The 20,123-nt window shown below is 40.4% G+C and overlaps 1 protein-coding gene across 2 annotated transcripts; it reads right to left on the bottom strand.

Moving 5' to 3' along the window:
• Positions 1 to 1,937: 1,937 nt before the first annotated feature.
• Positions 1,938 to 15,537, bottom strand: LOC137881154 (DNA-binding protein RFX7). 2 transcript variants are annotated; one of them, XM_068722941.1, is made up of 10 exons: positions 15,189 to 15,537; positions 12,893 to 12,926; positions 10,584 to 10,668; positions 10,111 to 10,150; positions 9,898 to 10,020; positions 9,682 to 9,798; positions 9,223 to 9,307; positions 8,914 to 9,121; positions 8,217 to 8,512; positions 1,938 to 8,120 (listed from the first exon to the last, which is right to left on the bottom strand). In XM_068722941.1, the coding sequence occupies exons 1-10, from the start codon at positions 15,314 to 15,316 to the stop codon at positions 4,788 to 4,790; spliced, it is 4,449 nt and encodes a 1,482-aa protein (XP_068579042.1). In that variant the 5' UTR covers positions 15,317 to 15,537; the 3' UTR covers positions 1,938 to 4,787. The 2 variants fall into 2 exon arrangements, with proteins under 2 accessions (XP_068579042.1, XP_068579043.1); XM_068722942.1 differs by lacking the exon at positions 10,111 to 10,150 and having other exon boundaries at positions 10,583 to 10,668.
• Positions 15,538 to 20,123: the final 4,586 nt, after the last annotated feature.

Raw genomic sequence — 20,123 nt, 5'->3', positions numbered from 1 at the left:
ATTTTTCACGTGCTCATACTTTATTGATACTATTGCCATTATCTTTCTCCATGTTGTTACATCACTTCTGCTTAAGACATTTATTGCATATCTGTCTGTTCTGAAAGCGGGATCCTTCCTCTGTATATCTTCGGTCCCTTACGTTCATACATTTTCCCCGTTATACAGGTTTTTAGTGGAGTCTTCCTTATCCAAAAGGAGGGTCAAAAGACTAAGAAGGAATGGTGTAGTTGACTAGACTTATCGTGAGTTGTGCATTTACATGTCAAGCTCTAATTAGGTCCATAGACTACATCACTATAGAGTACATTTCAAATACAAACTGATCAGTAATCAACTATACTGATGTCCCATTTAGCAACTTAACCGTGTGAGATCTTCCTTTCTGTGCATCATATATTTTAGACAACAAAATAAGGTGATGGTAGTGACTTATCATTTACGAAAGGCCACTGGTAATAAGGTCACCCTGAACAGCATCTGCTTCTACCACAAAACCTGGTAATTATGAGGAGATATTGATGGCTGCAAGTCAGCCCCCTAATGAATTCAGATATTGATCCAGCGACCGTGCCTTTTGACAATGACCCTCCCGTCTCCCAGCCCTCATTCACTAGCAATACAATGGGCTCCAGCTGTGAGATCAGCCATGCTGTATCAGCAAAACACCCATCCATTGATACAGGTAAATGCAGTCATCACATTTAGGATGGGAACCTACCTTGTTGTGCCTTTCAATAGGTATTATATAATTCAAATAGATATTATATAATTTGTATTCTCAACAATGTCTATGAATTGTTGTGTAATGATTTTAAGGAATTACTGGCATAAACGTGCATCCCCACACTTCAATATCCAATCAAATGAGGACAACGGAGTGTAATTATGTATTTATTACACCTATTGATTTAATCATCCAAAGCCTTAGTTATAATTCGACACAGAAAATCAAAGGTTAGGTTAATAGCATCCTATAATGTGTTTAATCAATAGTTTAGATTTTAAAAATTATTTTGTTAATGATTCAATATGTATTTAAATTACCATCTCTTTTTTTAGGAAACACACTTACGTTGTTGTAAGTCCTGATATAATGTGTGTTTTCGTTTTTTATTATTGACATGCATTTGTAGGCATAGATTTAAAAAAAAAAGAGCTAATATTTTGTTTCTCTGCACACAGAAAAAGGACAGTAAATATAATAAACTAAACATGAGTTGTCTGTGTTGCGGCCTCACTCTATCTGTAAGCTTTACATTCTCCTGTTTGTATACATGTTGTATACAAACAGGAAACACATTTCTGTATTGCTTGTGAAATCTGTCGACTCACATTGCCAAATGTTGTGCTGTGGAGGTTACCGCTGGGCTCCACATGGCTAAAGGTTTGGCCGTTTGGCCATGATCAATAGAGTTAAGGTCATTAACATGTTATGAATATCATGAGGCCCTGGGAAAGCAGAGCAGAGGACCAACAAATTGGGCTCTGATTGGCTGGAGTGAGTCGCTAGGAGAGGCCACCCCCCCCGCTGACCCAAGAGGTCCTTTGAAGAGCTGAAGACCTCTAACCTCAAGCCAAGAGGGTGACAGAGAGGTTTGCATAGATTTGATTGTTAGAATAGTAAAGTGTGTGGTGTTTGACCAAAAGGAAATAAACCCCCAGTATTAGCATGTTTGGAAAAATCAACAGCGTCATGTCATAAGCCGGCATCTCTCCAATCAAAACTGCGTATTTGTCTTGCAAAGTTTGTATTGGAGACGGATCCTAGATTTCTTTTTTAAATCTTGTTTAGCTAACAACCAGTTCAACTATTAATTCCGATTATTTTTAATCTACATTAAGTCCTGTAAGGTTACTTTCTCTAATGCTTTGAAGCATCTTTTTACTCACTACAGTAAAATACAAAATCAATTGCACACAAACACACAAGAAGATTCTTTAAAAAAGTTTATTGGCTTTTAAAACCACTTTAAAAATCTCACCAGTGAGTACTTTCCATTGAAAAAAGAAACAACGCGATTGCAATATTAACAAGCTACTGTACATTAAGCAGTACACCAGACAACACCACGGAGGAGGGTTTTTTTTTTTCTACTGGTAGAAATGGACAAGATAGTCAAACAGAGTTGGTTCTGGGTCAGTCAAAGGTAAAGAATCAGAGTCACTGCTTGATGGAGATCCTGTACTCATGAAGAGGTGCATTTCCTTCATTCAAATTCAAATATCAGTGCCTTATTGTTTAAGAAAAGATTACGAGAAAATGTTAAATTTCTTCACAAATGCGTTTTGCAAAATAAGAACATGTAAAAATCAACAGAAAACAGTCATCATGAACATAACATATAGAACAACATTAACTTAGTAAACAGCACACAACAAAAGTAATCAAACTTATGAAACTAGCACTGCCAGTCTGGTTAACAGAACCTGCCCAAATCACAGAAGACAGTGGTCATCAAGAATACAAAGTACAACAGAAGTCATCACACATGCGTGCGTACAATCATTTATCAACATAATGAGCATGTAGGTTTTAAAAGGTTGTTGAACTTTTTTCCCCCCTCAATGCTTTATATTCTCATGTATGAGAATGAGTAAGAAATGTGTATCTCACTGAGATTAATGCACATTTTGCTACAAGACAATTAGTTATTTTCTGACAGTTAATTTCCCTACTCATCTTGTCATAAAAAAATGTTTTTTCTTTTTTTTTTGTGTGGGCATCCATCATTACATTTGTCCATAAAGGTGTGGCAAAGCAATGTGTCATAAAAATTTAGTGCAATAATGTGAACCTCCAAAGTTTGTTGAAACATGAGTCATTTTTTTTCCAGTGTCTGCTGAAAGGCTTAGAGCACAATGTCTGTCACAGAGATGTTTGCAACCAGCTAACAGTATCACAACTTTTTTTTTTTCTCAATATACCATGCTATTGATCCTGCTCAAAGCACACATCACTTCTGCAACTGCAGAGACCTATTATCTTTGAATAGAAAAAAAAGTAAAAGAAAATCAGCAAGCGAGACCAGACAGCATTACTTTTACGACACACTGAGCCAGAAATGTAACACACAACATACAGTATCTTGCCGACTATAGATCTGTTAAGCTTTTTTTTCTCTTTTGAATGGCACATACTTAGCTAGAATAATGGCCATAATATAGTGTCTTGATACATCAAATCTCTATGTATCTATCCTATTTACAGATGGAGCTTAAACATGACTTATACAACATTGACAATAGCCAAAAACTCAAGCAAGCATCCTACTGTATCACATAGCCTACCTGGCTAGCAGTGATGGTTTCAACATGCTCTCAGGTCCATGGTTACCTATAAAACATAGGACAGTGACCGTTTTCACAAATTTACATACTGTACATAAGATTTACGCAACTCAACCCTTTTCTTCAAATGCAATAAAACTCTTTTATATCTCCGAGGTCGCCCTTTTTTTTGTTGCTGTTAATGTCTGCTAGGACTGTCTATGTGTAATAATCTCTTATGTTATTTAAACAGATCATCTTTGGTATGGAAATAAGGCTGGATTTTCCACAAACATAATTTCATTTCCTCTTGATCCCAAGATGACATCAAAACATAAATGTCAGCCTCTAGCTTTCTAAATAACTAAGCCTTCTCCATACCATTGACATCCTTATCCAAGCTGGGAGTATAGCATGCCAAAAAAAAAAAAATCTCATGACTTAAAAGTGTGCCTGCCATGTTTTATGGACAGCATATCAAATTCCTCTAAATCCATTACTGATAAGGGCACACACAGTGTAGTTTTTAGCCTATACAATACGCATCTATATTGTAACACTGCAAAACAAAAACAATAAGAAATAGTACTGAAAACATCAGAGTAACAGCTGCCTTGATATGATGAAGCTCTGGATGGTTCTGAAGTGTCTTAACATTATACTATATACAGTCTCTCTACAGATGGCATAAGGCCTTGGACTTTGGGAATAAGGCAACCAGTTGTTGATTCCTTTCGATGTATAGTCCACAAAGTGGCCTGAATTCCCATCTTCTCCCTCCTGATTCATCAACTCCCTTTATAAGATATTAAACAGTACAAGAAGTATAGGCTTTGAGAAAATTTCACTCTTGGACAATGCTCAGATGTGAATCAGTTTTCCACTGATTTGGTATATGATAAAGTATAAAGATTATGTCTTAAATTCAGCACCTGGCAGCATGAGATGCTACCCTTTTTTAATATTCAGATATGGCAGGCAAATGTACTACAACTATTATGTGCATATACTACAATCCTAATATTGTCTCCATTTGGTTGAACTTGAGCCGCACACACTGAAAATAGTATACAACAGCATACGTTTTTTGGTCTTTTGTGCCAAATTTCCTGTCCGTCTCTTTCTTTCATTAAGTGTCCGTTGAATACAAATATTGCATTATTGATTGGTTATAACAAGGAAGATTATGTTTCTCATAATGGTCATACCATACAAACCTGCACTTTGTAAGTGCATGCTGCCACCAAGTACTCACACTTTTGACTTGAAATGCTTACATTTCTAATTTCAGATGAGGGAGAAAAGTGGTTAAGTACTGAATCTCTGGGTGACAAATGAAAAAGGAGAGAAGTAACTAAACATCAGTAGGAGTGATTTTCTGGTAAGCTTGGCACTTTTAACAGAACGAATGGCAAAGTCCAGACAAATCTCAACAAACTATAGTTTAAAAACAGATAAACTACATACGCACCAAACAAACAACAGAGAACAGAAATCATACAGAGTAAAAGATGACTTTAGCCCAGCATCTCTACGGTAGTAGGCTGGTCTTTGCTTTCTAGCCAGTCAAAAGAGTTCACAGTATCACTGCATATTTGCTGAAAAAGCGGGTCGTTCTTCAGTTCTTCCAGTGTTGAGTCTTCATATTGTTCCTGCTGTTGATTAGGATCAAACAGCAGGTTTGTGTCCAACGTGTTAAGGTCAGTGATGCTACTGGACAGATCTGAGGTCAGTCTCATGTCGTTGGAAAAGTCAGACGCAACAGCGTTGAGCTCGGAAGCTACCTGACCCACCAACTGGGAACTGGGGTTGAGGCCATCATCCCCCAACAAGTCCTTGACGGTGTTGTTGAAATCCAGCTGTTGTTGCTCGTCCTCTGCCTCCGGCTGCTGTGTGCTCTGGAGGAGGAGCTGTGGTTGTGTCTGCACAGGATTCTCACAGAGCTGCTGCTGCTGCTGCTGGTCTTGGTCACCAGGACCCGCTTGTGCTTGGCTGTCCCCGGTGGAGAAACTCACCTGTTCTCCACTGCCAGTGGTGAGGTAGCCATGCTGCTGGAGCTCAAAGGCAGCAGGGCTGGAGCTAACAGGCAGCTGAGTCTGGTGAGCGGTGCCTCCAGCAAAGCCAGGAGTGGTCTCCAGGATCTGCGTGAGGTTCATACGAGCCGTGTAGTTAGAGGGGAGGTTGTTTATGCCCAGGCCACGGACAGAATCATCCCCGTCGGCTTCCATCTTGCTAAGAAGAACATTGGTGATTTTGGCGGTGTTACTCTGACCCTGCACAGGCAGCATCTCACTCTGCATCATGATGTTCAGGGGCACAGATTGGCTACGCTGAACCATGCTGTGCACAGAGCCGACCGTCTGACTGTTGGACAGGATGCTGAGCACCTCAGAGGTGATGGGGGAGTTAAAAGGTGAAACCACAGCTCGGGTGGTGGTGGTGGTGGTGGTATTGGTGGTATTGGTGGTTGTTTGAGAGTTGGTGTTGCCACTGAAGTTTCTCTGGCGCACTGCAGGACTGACGCTGCGGCAACGGAAAGTGCTGGACGCAGATGAGGTTGATGCCTTGTTGTCCAACGGTGCAGGCACAGCAAAACTTTCCTGTTTAGTGGGAGTAGTTACACCTGTTACCAGCTGCTGCTGTTGTTGCTGCACCGGGGATATAGGGGTCAAACGACCAAAGTGAGCAGCATCCTGTCTCGACTGAGCTTGAAATGACTGGCCTGGAATTGCAAAGGCATGTGGCTTACGAAACTGGTCATCTACCAGGTCTTGGTAGCTGGGCAGAATGCCGATGCTGTGGTTGGGCAAAGGACCTGCAGAGTTGCTGTTGTAGCGGTTGTTGATCCACTCCAGCTTGGCCTTGTCAGGGTGTGTTGCCATTGGCCTTTGCATGGGCTTAACAGGGCTGCTGGAGACAATACTGGCATCGTGATACCCTGTGATGCTTGAGTTGATAGGAGTGAACGCAAAAGGGTTCCTGCACTCCACCGGGCTTGGGGGGACGCTGCTGCTGCAGTTGGACAGCGGTGTGCTGATGGGGGTGTGGCGACCCATGGCTCCATCCACAGGGGTGATGGGAGCCATGCGGGAACAGGGGCTCTCTCTTGTCATGCTGTGTCCAAGCGTCATTTCAGAGGTGGGGGTGGGCGTCGGAGTTGGAGTCGGTGTTGGAGTGGGAGTTTGGACAGGAGTGGTGCTACTGTGGGCAGAGTGGAAGAAAGTAGTACCGGCCTGGTGAGCATTTAGGATAGAGCCTTGACTGCTAGCTGACTGGCTTTGTATAGACACATCCACACAGCTACCAAACAGACCCTTCAGCTTCATCTGCTCCTCCATTTGCACTAGCTCCTCCACGATGCTGTCCTGGGTCATGTCATCGTCATTGAACGGGAAGTAGTCCATGTTGGGCTGAGAACCTGCAAAGTCAACCATCTCCTGCGCGAGGCTGAGCTGGCCCGAGGCCTCGGGGGGTTGAGCTATAATGGAAAGTTGGTCAGAAGTTGTTTGTTTGTGTTCTGCTGGTATCTGCTGCGCAAACGCCTGCTTCCGAAGCTCATCAAGCTGTCCCTCCTCCCATATTGTGCTCTTTAAGTCTCTCATCACAGAGGCTTCGTGTGCTCCTGAGTTGGCTGGTATGGTGAGAGGGTCCCTGGTGATCTGCCTTAGCAACGCCTGATCTGGCGTGTTGTTTCTAGCTGCTGTTGTATCAGTGCTGAGAGAATGGTCTTCGCGCTTCATCAGCAAGGCCAGGGGTTTGACAACAGTCTGGGAGCCCTCGTTGTGTGTGATGGGCGAGTCAGAGAGTGCAAGGATCTGTGTGGGCCCTATGGAGGTGTGTCTCACAGTCACTTTGCAGGGAGCACTCTCTGGTCTGGCTGGGGTTCCCGGTCTGGGAATCCTCTTCAATGCAGCACTGACTCCAGGTTTGGAATTGTCAATAAAAGCAAGTGGCTGCTGGGAAATAAACACCCTCTTCACAGGAATGACGTGGGACTCCCCACCTGGGCCTGTGCGCTTTCTTGGGCTCTTGACATCTAGGCAGGGATCTTTCGATGTTGGGGTAAGAGTGTTGCCATTGGAGTTCTGATTATCAACAGTCAAGTACAAAGTACTGCCATGGCAGTTACTGCTATTGCTGTCCTGAGTCCCAGCTACAGCTACCGAGGTGGGAGGGGATGTGGGGTCAGTTTTTACCCTTGACCCTTTGTCGGGTCCAGGAGAACACTTAATCAGGAAGCTTGGCTCGCTGGCAGCCCTGAACTTAGCCATTCTCTCCTCTTTTGCCCCAGCAGCAGTTTTGTCTGTGCTATGGGCGAGGGTATTGTCATTTCCAGCTTCAGACACCACTCTGAAGTCAGTGGAGAGGATTGAGGTGGAGACTAGGGCACTGGGTCTGATTGCAGGAGACTGAGGGGCAAATGAGCTGAAACCATGTGGATGCTGTGAATCGTCCAGAGCAGCTATGGTATTCACACCCGCCGAGGCAGGACGCACGGTTGTGCTGCTGCTGCTGCTGGGAGCCAGAGCAATGGCCGTCATCTTCACCACGTTAACTGAGCTGACGTGGGGAGTTGGCATCACAGTTTTAATGGGGCTGTTGGTGATGAGCAGGGTGGGGGGTGAGCGCAGCGTGATGGCACTGGTGGCAGAGGGCTTGGGCAGAATTTGTGCGTACCGTGTACCATGTCGTGCCAGCCGGTCACTCACAGGACTGGCTGAGATATTCTGAGGATGTTTGGGCGACTGTTTCAGAGACTGAGTGACCACCTGGAAGTTCACAGGCAACACTTTTCCTTCTGAAGTCCCCACAGGGCTGGGTGAGGTCATCAACTGCCTGCCCCGCTGTACCTGGGAGAAGAAATGTGACAATATAAAACTACATTTAGGCACATTTGTTTATAACATATCTGAGCATAATTGGAGGGGACAAATTCAGCTTTATACCGTGACTGGGCTGGGGACAGCTGCTACCACGATGCCTATGGTGGGCTGAGGAGAGAGCAGAGCAGGGCTGCCACAGGGGATGGTGGGGCCGGGAGTACTGGCCTCTGTTCTCTTGACCTGGGCCTCACTGGGCAGGGGTGAGTGGAGCTTCTGCTCCTGCTGCTTCTTCTGGATCTTGCGCTGCAGTTGCTGCTTCGCATCGACAGAGGGAGAAGGCAGGGTCTTCACCTGGGGCTGGAAAGAGTTTGCCTCAGCTGTTGGCACAAACGCAGACGCTGGAGTTGGCGTCTTCATTCCTGTCAAGAGAAGAAAAACGAAAGCGAAGAACTATGATTAGTAAGGATACAGTGTAAATGAGAGCAAACTGTTTAACTAAACATCTAAGTCTTAGTAATAATACCTAAATAAATAGCCTAGATAAATCTGGAACTGAACATCAAACCAACCATACATTTTTTTAAAGTTTTTTAATAAACCAGTGGACTAATTTACGAATAAACTCTGAATTTAATCATTTTTAAGAGAATATCCTGAAGTGTGATTTGACAGATTACATCGTTGTAATACGTCATATGTATTTACAATGGCCGATGCTCTGTTATGTTGATCAGGAGTGACCAGGATTACTTTTGTTGCGCGTTACCCAACACACCAGTAAAATCACAGCACCAGCAGATGAGAGGACCTCCTTCTTTACCTGTGGGTGTTCCGGTCATAACAGTGAGTGCAGCCATGGACTTAGTACCAATGTAGTGGCTATTGAGCAGGAAGCGGGCCAGGTCCTCTACGTGGTCAAACTGACGACTCAGGACCTTTTGGGCCCACTCACACACCAGTCCACAGGCTGCAGATCTCATTTCATCTTCAGCGCTTGGGGACTGGCCAGTCGACTCCATCAGCTCACACTGCAGGAGAGCAGCAGGTGGACGAGCGTCAGACAGTTTCACATGTCTAACTAGATATTTATTGAATTTTTTTTTGTATTAATTTATTTAGAGTAACTTACCCCATCACCAGATTTCTGCAGATCAAGGTTGGGTAAGGACGGCATGTGAACAAAAGCTTTCTTCCTTAACCCGCTATAACAGTATGTGAGAAGGAGTTAAGGAGTCTGAAACATAATTTGCATGCAACGTGATTTGTCAATAATGCGATTTCTTTTCTTGAGTTTTTAGAATCCATTCACAGCTGGATTTTTAAGATTTCTGTGGACGACACATGCCAACAATTTAGTTGATGGATAGCTTATTGCAGCAATGTTGAACGTAAACCTTAAAGACACTCATTGCTAGAAGAAATACATGACCTGCCTCTTCAAATGGCAGCACTACACGTCTGCAATCAACAAACAGCATCAACTCACTTGCTCACAATTTGAAGACTATACAAGCAGAATAAAACGAAGCACAGACACGTAAAACCAGAGGAAGACTTTGTTGACATGTTCATCAGAATTAAAGGATATTTGGATTTGCCCCTCATGCCCAGTCGACGTGCCTTCATGTTAGGAAAGACGTTCTTCATGATCTTTCCAAAGTCTGCTGCACTCAGTGGATTGTAGCCGAGATTGTCACAATAGCTCCTGCAAGAGAAGAGCATCATCCATAAGGTTAAAAGTGAAACACATACTGTTGTTACGCCCCCCCGTTTCTGTGCCCCGCTCTGTTTCTGTTACACTCACTTGTATTCATCATACACCTCTTGCTTTGGGAGGGAAGTCTCTGGGTGCTCTTCTAGGTGATTCCGTATCCAGTTGAATGCATACATCTGTTGAGTGCGGCTTGACGACATGGAACTCTGATCACTGAAATTAGTGCAGAAGCAAAATAAATGTGGTGAGGCAGAGTCCTCGATTTTTATGCATCATTTCTTGTTAATACAGAAACTTTAATACCATAATCCAGGAGTGGAGGACCCCCTCTCATTCTCAGTCCAAATGGGTAGAATTGGGGGGTTGAGGTGATGAATAGATATGGGGAAACAAATGAAACACAGACAGCTAGGTATAGCAGGAATCTACACAGATCAGTGGTTTGCTTCATAATGATAATCAATCATAGAGCTGAAAAATTAATGATACATTTAATATTTAAAAAAAAACTCATCAGTGACCAAAAATGTAAAAAACTTGAAATTCAACTTAATTTTTATGAGCAAGCAGCCTAAACCTGAAGTAGGCAGTGGATAAGCAATGAAACAACAGTGGCAATAATGTAATGAGAGCCACAACATAGCAGCCATGTGTGTGTGAGACAAAAGAAAAGCCAAAGAGCAGAGTGGGAAAACTTGATTTGTGTGTGTGTGTGTGTGTGTGTGTGTGTGTGTGTGTGTGTGTGTGTGTGTGTGTGTGTTTGTGTGTGACATACCTTTTATCATTGCCACTGCTGGGACCAGAAGGCAACTTCAGGTAGAGGTAGAGTTTTTCGATGTCTGTAAACTTCTCAACATCTTGCTGTAAAAAATAAAATGATCACAAAAGGAAAACATATTATTTCTATAAAACTAAAATCAGTTTCCCAAACAGAGCCTCTAAACGTATGCCTCATGAGAGGAATATGGAATAGAGAATGAAGACATTGATCAAAAGATTGTAAATCGTTCTTTAGGCCTAATGGTTTTCACAACTGAACAAATAGATATGTTTGCAAAAAAATCTGAATTTAGCGCAGATTTTTAAATGCTACACAGGTGAGACAGTTGCTCACAACCTCCTTAATATTTATTCCATCCCGACTGCTTCTCAATTGGTTCCTAAGAGTGGACTCATCTCACCCGCTTCCTTTTCTATTTGCCTCTTTGTTGCTAGGGGAACCAATACTTGAATGAATGAGGTGAGAGCCTTCAGCCAATGAGCAGTGAATGAAAACGCTATTTACTACACTCCATTGCTACAAGCAGAGTGAACGAATTAGTCCTCCTCTGCATATAGTGGACCATGGTTGGATCTTTTGGCAACATTCTGTAAAATGTTGTCAAAATGTTGGATTTTTTAGGATGATTTTTACACCTGACAACAGAACCTATACAGATAACTTAGGAAACGTATTATTTATAAACTCATTTATAAACGCTTATAAATGAATGTATAAAGTACAAAGAAAGATGCTTCCAGTCTGTATCCAAAAGTTGTTCCAAATTACATTATTATTATTATGAACAAAGGAGAAATTTGCATGTTTACAAAAACAAAGATGAGAACAAATGCAAAGCAAAGATGTTTTACAGTCAAAGAAATTAATTTGTGGAATAGAAAAGAAAATGTGTAAAATATATTTAAAAATAAAGTGATTATCAAATATAAACACTAATACTGTGTATATTGGGTATACATACTAAACATTTTGATTCTCTTTCATTTTCAGTGTATGAATTTAAAATGTTGCTATGGAACGTAGCCTACACTAGCAGCTAGCATATCTATTTTGTTCATCACAGCCTAGCGTTATATTGATTTCACAAATTTGCTCTTTATTTACATTTTTTATATGTTGCATGTTCGATCACACTTTGGATAGTTTCTTAATTGCGGCGCTGCAGAGGGAGTGGTGAGTGTATTTCTGCTGCGTTCCTGCTTGCTTTCATATTCTGGGCAACACTATCAAACCTCCTTTTTAAGTACGCTAAGACTCATGTTAAGACGTCAATCAGATTGCTTGATTTGAGCTACCCGTTTTATAATGTAGGATGCATATGAGGAATATAAGATTATACATGAGGTATACGTTCATTTGACAGCCATATAAACAGACCCAACATTTAAATCCCTGTCTCCAAGGACATCATATTTTACCACTGAATGTGGTTTGAAATGTTCCCATGCTTTTTCATCCACAAATTAACCTTTTTAAGTTTTCATTTTAGGCAATATGACTATATTGTGGAACAATGTGATAAAACATTCTGCTTCGTCAGTTACCTAATTCCCTGGATAAGGCAAAACAAAAAAATACTAAAATGTATTATAATATTATAGACATCTTGATATAAGATAACATTTATGGTGATAGAAGATGCACATATTATTGTACAATATGGTGCTTCTGATATTTATCCCACAACCGTATTTAGACACAATCCATGTAGATGAACTCTTTCATTTGCCCCAGTCTGACACGCTGTGTCCAACAGTGTCACTGGTAAGCCTCTGATGTGTTTACGCATTGAAAGGGACTGAATGTGCTTTTTGAAATCTGTCAAACACCAGACAGACTTGTTGAAATTAAAATAGAAACTGTTAACGGCCCGTATTTTCTCTTAGTAACAACAAATGTAGCTTTGATGTCACTGACATGGCTTTGTTGCTGAATACGAGATGTGGGCCACTTCAGCTCAGATTAATCCACAACAAAATGTGCATGAATAGAAATCTTTTACATATACACATATGGCGGAGTAGAAAAAAAGTTGTTTCTTTTGTATTTTGCAAAAAGATGTGTATTTACAGGCCAATATAGACAAAACACAAACAGTCAAACATAAGAGTCATTTATACAAAAGAGGACACTTAAGCATGAAACATGTATGTATAACTTTTTTCTCAACTAAAGATAAGCTGCACATCTGTTCTCATGATCCACCAATTAACTGTTACATGCGACTGATAATAAGGGGTTGGTAGAGTGTAAAGTAACCAACAACACAGACTTGGTTTGGAGAGCTCTGTTGTGGATACTCACCAATATGCTGTCCACTTTTGATTGTACAGATTTGCTGCAATATGAAAGAGAGCAAAAGTCAGAATTGTGAATAAATACGACTTGGATTAATAGAACATTGATACATGCAACTATGCAACTAACTTTGTTTTCATCCCCATCCCTGCTGACCCATTTTCTTTGTATGGTATAAAGTAGTATAAGAAACTATGCATGAACAGCTGAGTCAGGCAATGTATTAGTATTTATAATTTTTCATTTATTACTGTAGTTTTTATAATATATATTTTTAAACATACTAAATTAAAATACAGAATCAGATGTGTTAATAAAATGTGCTGCATCACCTTCAAGAGATTAAAATCAAGACAACATGACATTTTGTTTTCGGTCTACCGATGCCAAGATAAGTGATGGCTTTGGAAAGTATTTGCACACGTTATAGTGTTACAGATGTAATTCTAAATTAAATAAACAATATTAAAACTGAGAAAATGTATTTCATAATGTTTTGCATATTTTTCTCTATTATTTGCATAAGAATACAGAATCAACTTTGGCAGAAGCTGCAGCTTTGAGTCTTCGTCCTGACAAGAGGCTCTTAAAATTCAGTCACGTGGGAACAGGAGTGTGTGAACTGCCATCTCCAGGTCTCTCAACAGATGTTTTTTTGGGCTTCAGCTGGCTCATTCAAGGACATTAAGAGACTTGTCCTAAAGCCACTCCGGCGTTGGCCTGGCTGTCTGCTCCAGGTTGTTGTAGTGCTGAATGGTAAACTTCACCTTCACCTGCTCTCGCTTCTGAGCGGTACTCTCTACCTGTTCAAGGCCAATGGCTTCTTTGTCTCCTCCCTGACCACGACCCTGTTGTGAAACCATAAACACACACACACACACACACACACACACCTGTGTGTGCCTTTTTAAATCATCCCCAATAATTTAAATTTGCCAATCTAGTTCTATGCTGTGTCCTCATTCACTACTCCCAATGGACCCTCACTAGTTTATTATAGAGTAAGTAAATGGAGATTTTTGACATTTATGAATTAGCATCATTCTGCGTCATCATCGGCAGGTGTAGTGTCGCACCACAGCATCTGTGAAATGCAGTGAATAGCTTTGTGGGATCCATGCCATGGACACTGCTCGTTTGTTTCAAAGGCCTTTTTCACACCACACGTTATAACTTGTCATGGTAGTAAAAACCCAGGCGTTAATAACATTATGACACCCGATACCAGGACCCTGAAACTGAAGCAGCTAAATGGAATTCAGCCACCATTGTTGTTATCATTTACACCTGTGTTTTTACTACTGTGACGTGGGGAAATGTCTTCAGCAAAAAAAATGTCTTGTTTTTAGGCCATTTTATATTTTATACATTTCAAATTCAGAATTTGGACATAAATAATATGGTGTGGACAGAACATATACTGCACCATATAGGTGATAATAGAGATGTCAGACACAACCCAAGAGGTTTCACAAGGAGAACATCAAGGCAGGTGCACCAATGGATGCATAGAAGAGACTCTGGAGTACTGAAGTAAATGAGCAATTTCAATTTTAAAAAAGTCAAATGAATCTGCAGAAAAACCTGTTTTTACTTGTGATTGTGGGTTATTGTGTAAGTACATATAATCCATTTAAAATTACATAAAGTGTGCAAAATGTGAATGGGGTTTGAATTCCTTCCAAACACCTGAGCGGTTATAGATAATAACATGTCAAGACATTTAGTTTTTACTCACAATGATGAAAACAAACAGGAAATATTTTGCTTTAATCGTTGTTAAAGAACACCGTAGAAACTAAACCGTTACTAGAGAGCCTTGAGTTGTTATAAGCAGCATTAAATCAGTGTGAGCGCGTCTCTCTGTGCAGCGGTCTGGTTTGACACCTGTCATCCTGAGCATCAGCACCACCGGTGGGTTTAGTATCATCTATCACATGGCCTCCTATGGCTCGATGCTAATGATTACAGCTACTACCGTGTAAATAACCAGACGTTACCGTCGTATCGGTGCACGAACAGGTAGCAGGCAGCACAGCTTTCCTCGCTGTTATTGCATTTTCCGTTAAATGTCTCCGGTTTGCACGGAGAGCACTCGGTTGTTATTTTTTTTTTCAGCCGCTTTTGTGCAGCACACACACACACACACACACACACACACACACACACACACACACACACACACACACACACACACACAGCCCCCCTGCCACTCCACACAGCTAGATACGCTAATTATGAGGCTACAGCTAGCGGTAAAAGGACAGTGTGGCTGCTCCAGAGGATCGTTTCCATTCCTTACCAAATTGAATTCTTTATTTTGAACTGTAACGCGTTAGCCTCGGGCCCCTGGAGTCCTGGCACCAGCGCTGGAAGAGAGCCTAATCCCGAGGCAGGCTTCTGACCAGGTTGTTGTTGATCATCAGCCATCGCGATGGAGGGGTTGGTGGGGGAGCTTTAACAAGTAGGCCTCATCCCCGGCTGTGCGCTGCACCGGACCCACCGCTGCTGGAGCGGCTCAGTCAGCTAGGACAGCCCGCTGAATCCACCGCAGAGCATGGCTACGAACACTGTGATCTGACCCGCGCAAAAACACAAAATTAAACCAAAAACAACACCCGGGAATACAAAAGGCATTTCGCAGAGGTCTCTCTCCGCTGCCGCAAATAGCACGCCTGCAGCAGCCAGCAGCAGCTACAGACGAGCTCGGCTGCGTCAAGTTACTAAGAAGAAGGACGGAAAAGCCCGAAAGTACGCGGGGATTCTGCCTTCGAAATAAAAGCATACGATTTGAACTGTTTACAGGACAGTTTCACATGTGTCTTTTGATAATAATCTGATGTCCAGATGTACATTCAAATAGCTTTTGCAAGCTGTAATAATTTATGATGTGCACACTGGCCAACAAATGATCCCTTCCTAACATAATTACTAAATCCAAAGTGTGTCTGAAGACATTAAGAGGCTCTTTGTATTTCCACAGACAGTATTTCTTTAGGGATAGTAACATGGAGAGGGTAGTTAGTATTAAAAACACTCTTATAGCAAGCAAAAACTCTTTCAATGTACACATTGGAACCTGGCTATTGTTTTAAGACAGACTTGAAAAATCATGAACCTGTACAGAGAGATGTGGTGTTAGTGTGAAATGAGAAATGAGCTGTGGGCCCCTACTGAGCCTTGGTTCCTCCCACTGTGGGAGTTTTCCTATGCTAGAATATAAAATGTAAATTTATATTGATATTCTGCAATAATCAAATTACCTGTATGCACCCCTCATACTGTATACATAATACACAAAAGTCCTCACTTCTCCTAGTCCTTTTCAACCAGGAACTCAGGAACTAAGAGGACCCTCTGGAACTAAATTCAGTATCTAAATGTTCAAATGAGGCAAACCAAGGACTGTTTGTAAGAAAATTAATTGGCAACTATTTTGACAGTCTATTAATCAATTTAGTTACTTTACTAAAAATGCCAAACACTTTTCATATGTGAGACCTTTCTACTTGAATAGAATAGTGAATATTACCTGAATATCTTTGGGTTTTGAACTTGGACTGGTTGGACAATACAACAGTTGATTGAATATGTCATCTTGGGCTCTGGGAATATATTATGCAAATGTTATAGACAAGATTAGTCAATAATAAAACTAGTCATTGGTTACAGCCCTATTTGAAAGTAGATCCTTTTGTTTCATTTTCAGAGGTAACTAATATTCCCACTTCTATAAAATGGCAAATACTTGTTGATAAACAAATACATCCTTGTACTGTTATTTTTCCAGTTGCTGTGCGTGTGTTTTTAACAGAGTCTTAATTTAAAAATCCTGGCGGGGATTCAAGTTTTTATTGTGTTTCCTCTAACTTGACGCTGGTCTGTGTGCTGCACTTCCGCCATCAGCCGACAGGGGCGCTGTTGCAGGAAGCTGGTTGATCAGATAGTGACAATGACGGGTAAACAGCCAGGATGATATCACCTCACCATGTACACATGTCATTTACAAGCGCGTGTATCAATCTGCTGATCAACCAATATGTTTCAATCGAATGATTATCTGATCAGACTTTCGGTGAAGAAAGAAATGCTGAAACATCAAACAGATTGCTCCAAGATGTCTCTTTGCTCATCACACAGTTTAGCCTATACTATTTTTTCCTTCGGCTGAAATCTGAGACACAGCTGGCGGAAAAAAATAACCTGAGAGGATGATTTGGATTGAGGCTGTCTGTACCAGATATAAATATAACGTTCACTTATGTCACACCAATGAACCTGCTTGAAAATAACAGGTATTAGGCTACGCACGTGTCCAGTTAATTTGACTATAATCACTGCTATGCTACTATATGAGTGATGTTTTTATATCTCCTTTATGAAAACATAAACTCAGAAGAATGAAGCCACCAGGTCATGAAAAACAAGACCTAAATAATTTCTTTCATCATGACTTATTTTATGCCGCCATCTGTTGATGGAAACAGGTAATGTTACTCCACTGACGCCATGGTCATGAAACATAATGCAAGACAGCAATAGACACACACACACACACACACACACACACACACACACGAAAGGCATGTATGGACAAGTATACAGTGACGTGGATGACTTAATACCCGTTAAGATAAGAATAACAGGAACAAGAGGAACAAGAGGGAATAATACATAAATACATACGTTGCTTCTTGGTTTCAGTTTGTTCAGTTTCAGGGCGTGTAGTTGCTCTGCTCCAGTTTTGTTTATTTAATGTCTCTTTATGTGACTGCTTTTGTGTTTGTCTTCTGCAGTGACGAAACTGTCCACAAAAGTTGATGACGAATCTTTGACATGACATCACGGGCCCAGGTCACACATCGAGGTATACAAACTTAAAATCCATGGTGGAATGTAATTTACTTGATCATTGTACTTTTTCCATTTCCATTTTATAATACTTTAATACTATTATACCTTTACTCCACTACATTTTTTTTGGATGATTTTACTTACTAATTACTTTGCAGATTCAGAATATTAAAACCAAAATATAAGCTCCTAAAATATTATGATATTATGATTATTAAAAATACCCAGCAATCAGTTGAAATCGCACCTGCCTTTGACAGCTTGAACATTAGTGATGCTTACACATATGCATCATAATTCATAATTTCATAATTCTCTGAAATGGGCCATTCTGCATATTGAGTACTTTTACTTTTGGTCAATGCGTATTTCTACACTGTGGCATTGCTACTTTTACTTAAATAAAACATCAGAGTACTTCTTCCACCACCGCTAAAAATAATGAACTATAATTGACCCCCTTTTACATTTTAAAGGACTAAATGTGTGTGTGTGTGTGTGTGTGTGTGTGTGTGTGTGTATGCATCTCTCTGCCGTGGTTTTATTGGAGAGCAGGTTCAGTTGTTACAGCCTTCAATCAGAACCTGATTTAAGTGAAGTCACTCATGCTCAGATGAGCTGCTTACACACCAAGAAGAAGCCACACCCACAAACAAGTGAGACAAATGTTTTGGTTTAATGTTTCACTTATTTAAACGTCTCTTATACACCATGAATGGCAACGTCTTACATTTTGAAGTATTGACAGTAATGTGGCCTCACACAATGTAATGGTATAAATAAGAGGACACAAGATATAAAACAATGCTTAGTAACAAAAATGAGAGACTGGAAGTATTAAAACAGAGTGTTCTGGAAAATGAGAATATTATTTATTTTGTTGTGATAATTGTCCACTTGGGTGTGTTTTTGTCTTACAAGGACACCGTATTTCTAAATAATATGGATATATTATATATTTTTGTAATCAGTTAAAAGCCAGTATTAGGTTGAAGATGATGGAGCTAGATTAAGGAAAAACCTGACTAGTGAAGCTTCTTATTACACCACGTTCATTTTTTTTTATCATGTATAATCTTCATCATATCGCTTCATTGTTTGGCACGAATCAGTTTTTAAAGCTGATTCATAATTCACAAAAATGACACAAGATCCCTTTATATTGGAGAGTGATGAGTCTTTTAACAGGTGTGTTTAAAATATTCTCCAATAAACTTTTGCATTATTCTAAAACATCTGGCCTGTTAGAAGATAACTGAACTGCTACCTACAACTAATGCTAGAACACAAGTAGGGACATCCACCGTGCAGCTTTTAAAAGTTTCAGAAAGCATCTTACTGTGTGAATGAGGACATTATGTTGTTGATTGTTTAATATAATGCACCACCCGCCATGTCAAATTCCTTGTATGTGCAACATTCCGTGGCAAATAAACGGTTCTGATTCTGATTATTCTCCAAATTCAGTAACGTGGTTAATGATCAGATAATGGTTTTGTTTCCAACACTCTCTATCTATAGTGATGCAGGTTGATGTGCTAAATATTAATTCATTTTATAAATAAAATGCATGAAAGTGAATTACTGATAGTTGCTTACAGAATTTGAGCCCCTAATCTTACAGCTGGTATTTATTCCTCACTATGCTGATGATATTGTTCTTTAGCTGAGACATAAAAAGACCTGAGGTGTATGTTAAGTATTGCTTTATACTGGTGTTGTGATCATAAACCTTCTCTTAAAAGTCATATATTTTAGGAGAAAGTTGATGCCAAAAAAAACAAAACATTTACATTTTGGTTTAATACTGATACCTACATACTCAACTGTATACATCTTGTGTTGGATCTTAAACTAAGCTGTGGTTTTGGGGGATCGTACTAGGAGATAGATAGACAGACAGAGATGTTATGCAGAACAGAACTTTAACTGTTTCCTGGAGAGCAGAAACAATTGCCACAAATTATGGGACATATGAAGAGGAAGCCATGTGAGACATAATGTTTGTATGGGCAGCTATAAATGTTACACATATCTGATATGATATACTATGCTTCTATGCAGAATCTAGGGTCTTATGAGCATTGCAACCTCTGGTGTATGACATTCAAATAAAGATTTCATTGATCGTTTAAATAATAATTTAATTTAGATTTTTTAAACTTGAAAACTATAATAAAAGTCATTGGGTGTTTTTGGAACCATCTCTGAAATTGTAAACATTGTCTCATGTAATAACAGGATCGGATCACCACAATGTCTATTTTATTATTGCTGATGTAATACAACATTTACATATTCTTGACAATTTCTTCTTCTCTCCATAACGTATCTCACACACACACACACACACACACACACACACGCACACACGCACACACGC

The sequence above is a fragment of the Cebidichthys violaceus genome, unplaced genomic scaffold (assembly GCF_023349555.1).
Source record: "Cebidichthys violaceus isolate CVI_PGR_0920_01 unplaced genomic scaffold, fCebVio1.0.p SCAF_3, whole genome shotgun sequence".
Classification (NCBI taxonomy): domain Eukaryota; kingdom Metazoa; phylum Chordata; class Actinopteri; order Perciformes; family Stichaeidae; genus Cebidichthys; species Cebidichthys violaceus.
Note: the sequence above shows the minus strand (reverse complement) of the source record. Positions and strands in the feature narration are given on the sequence as shown.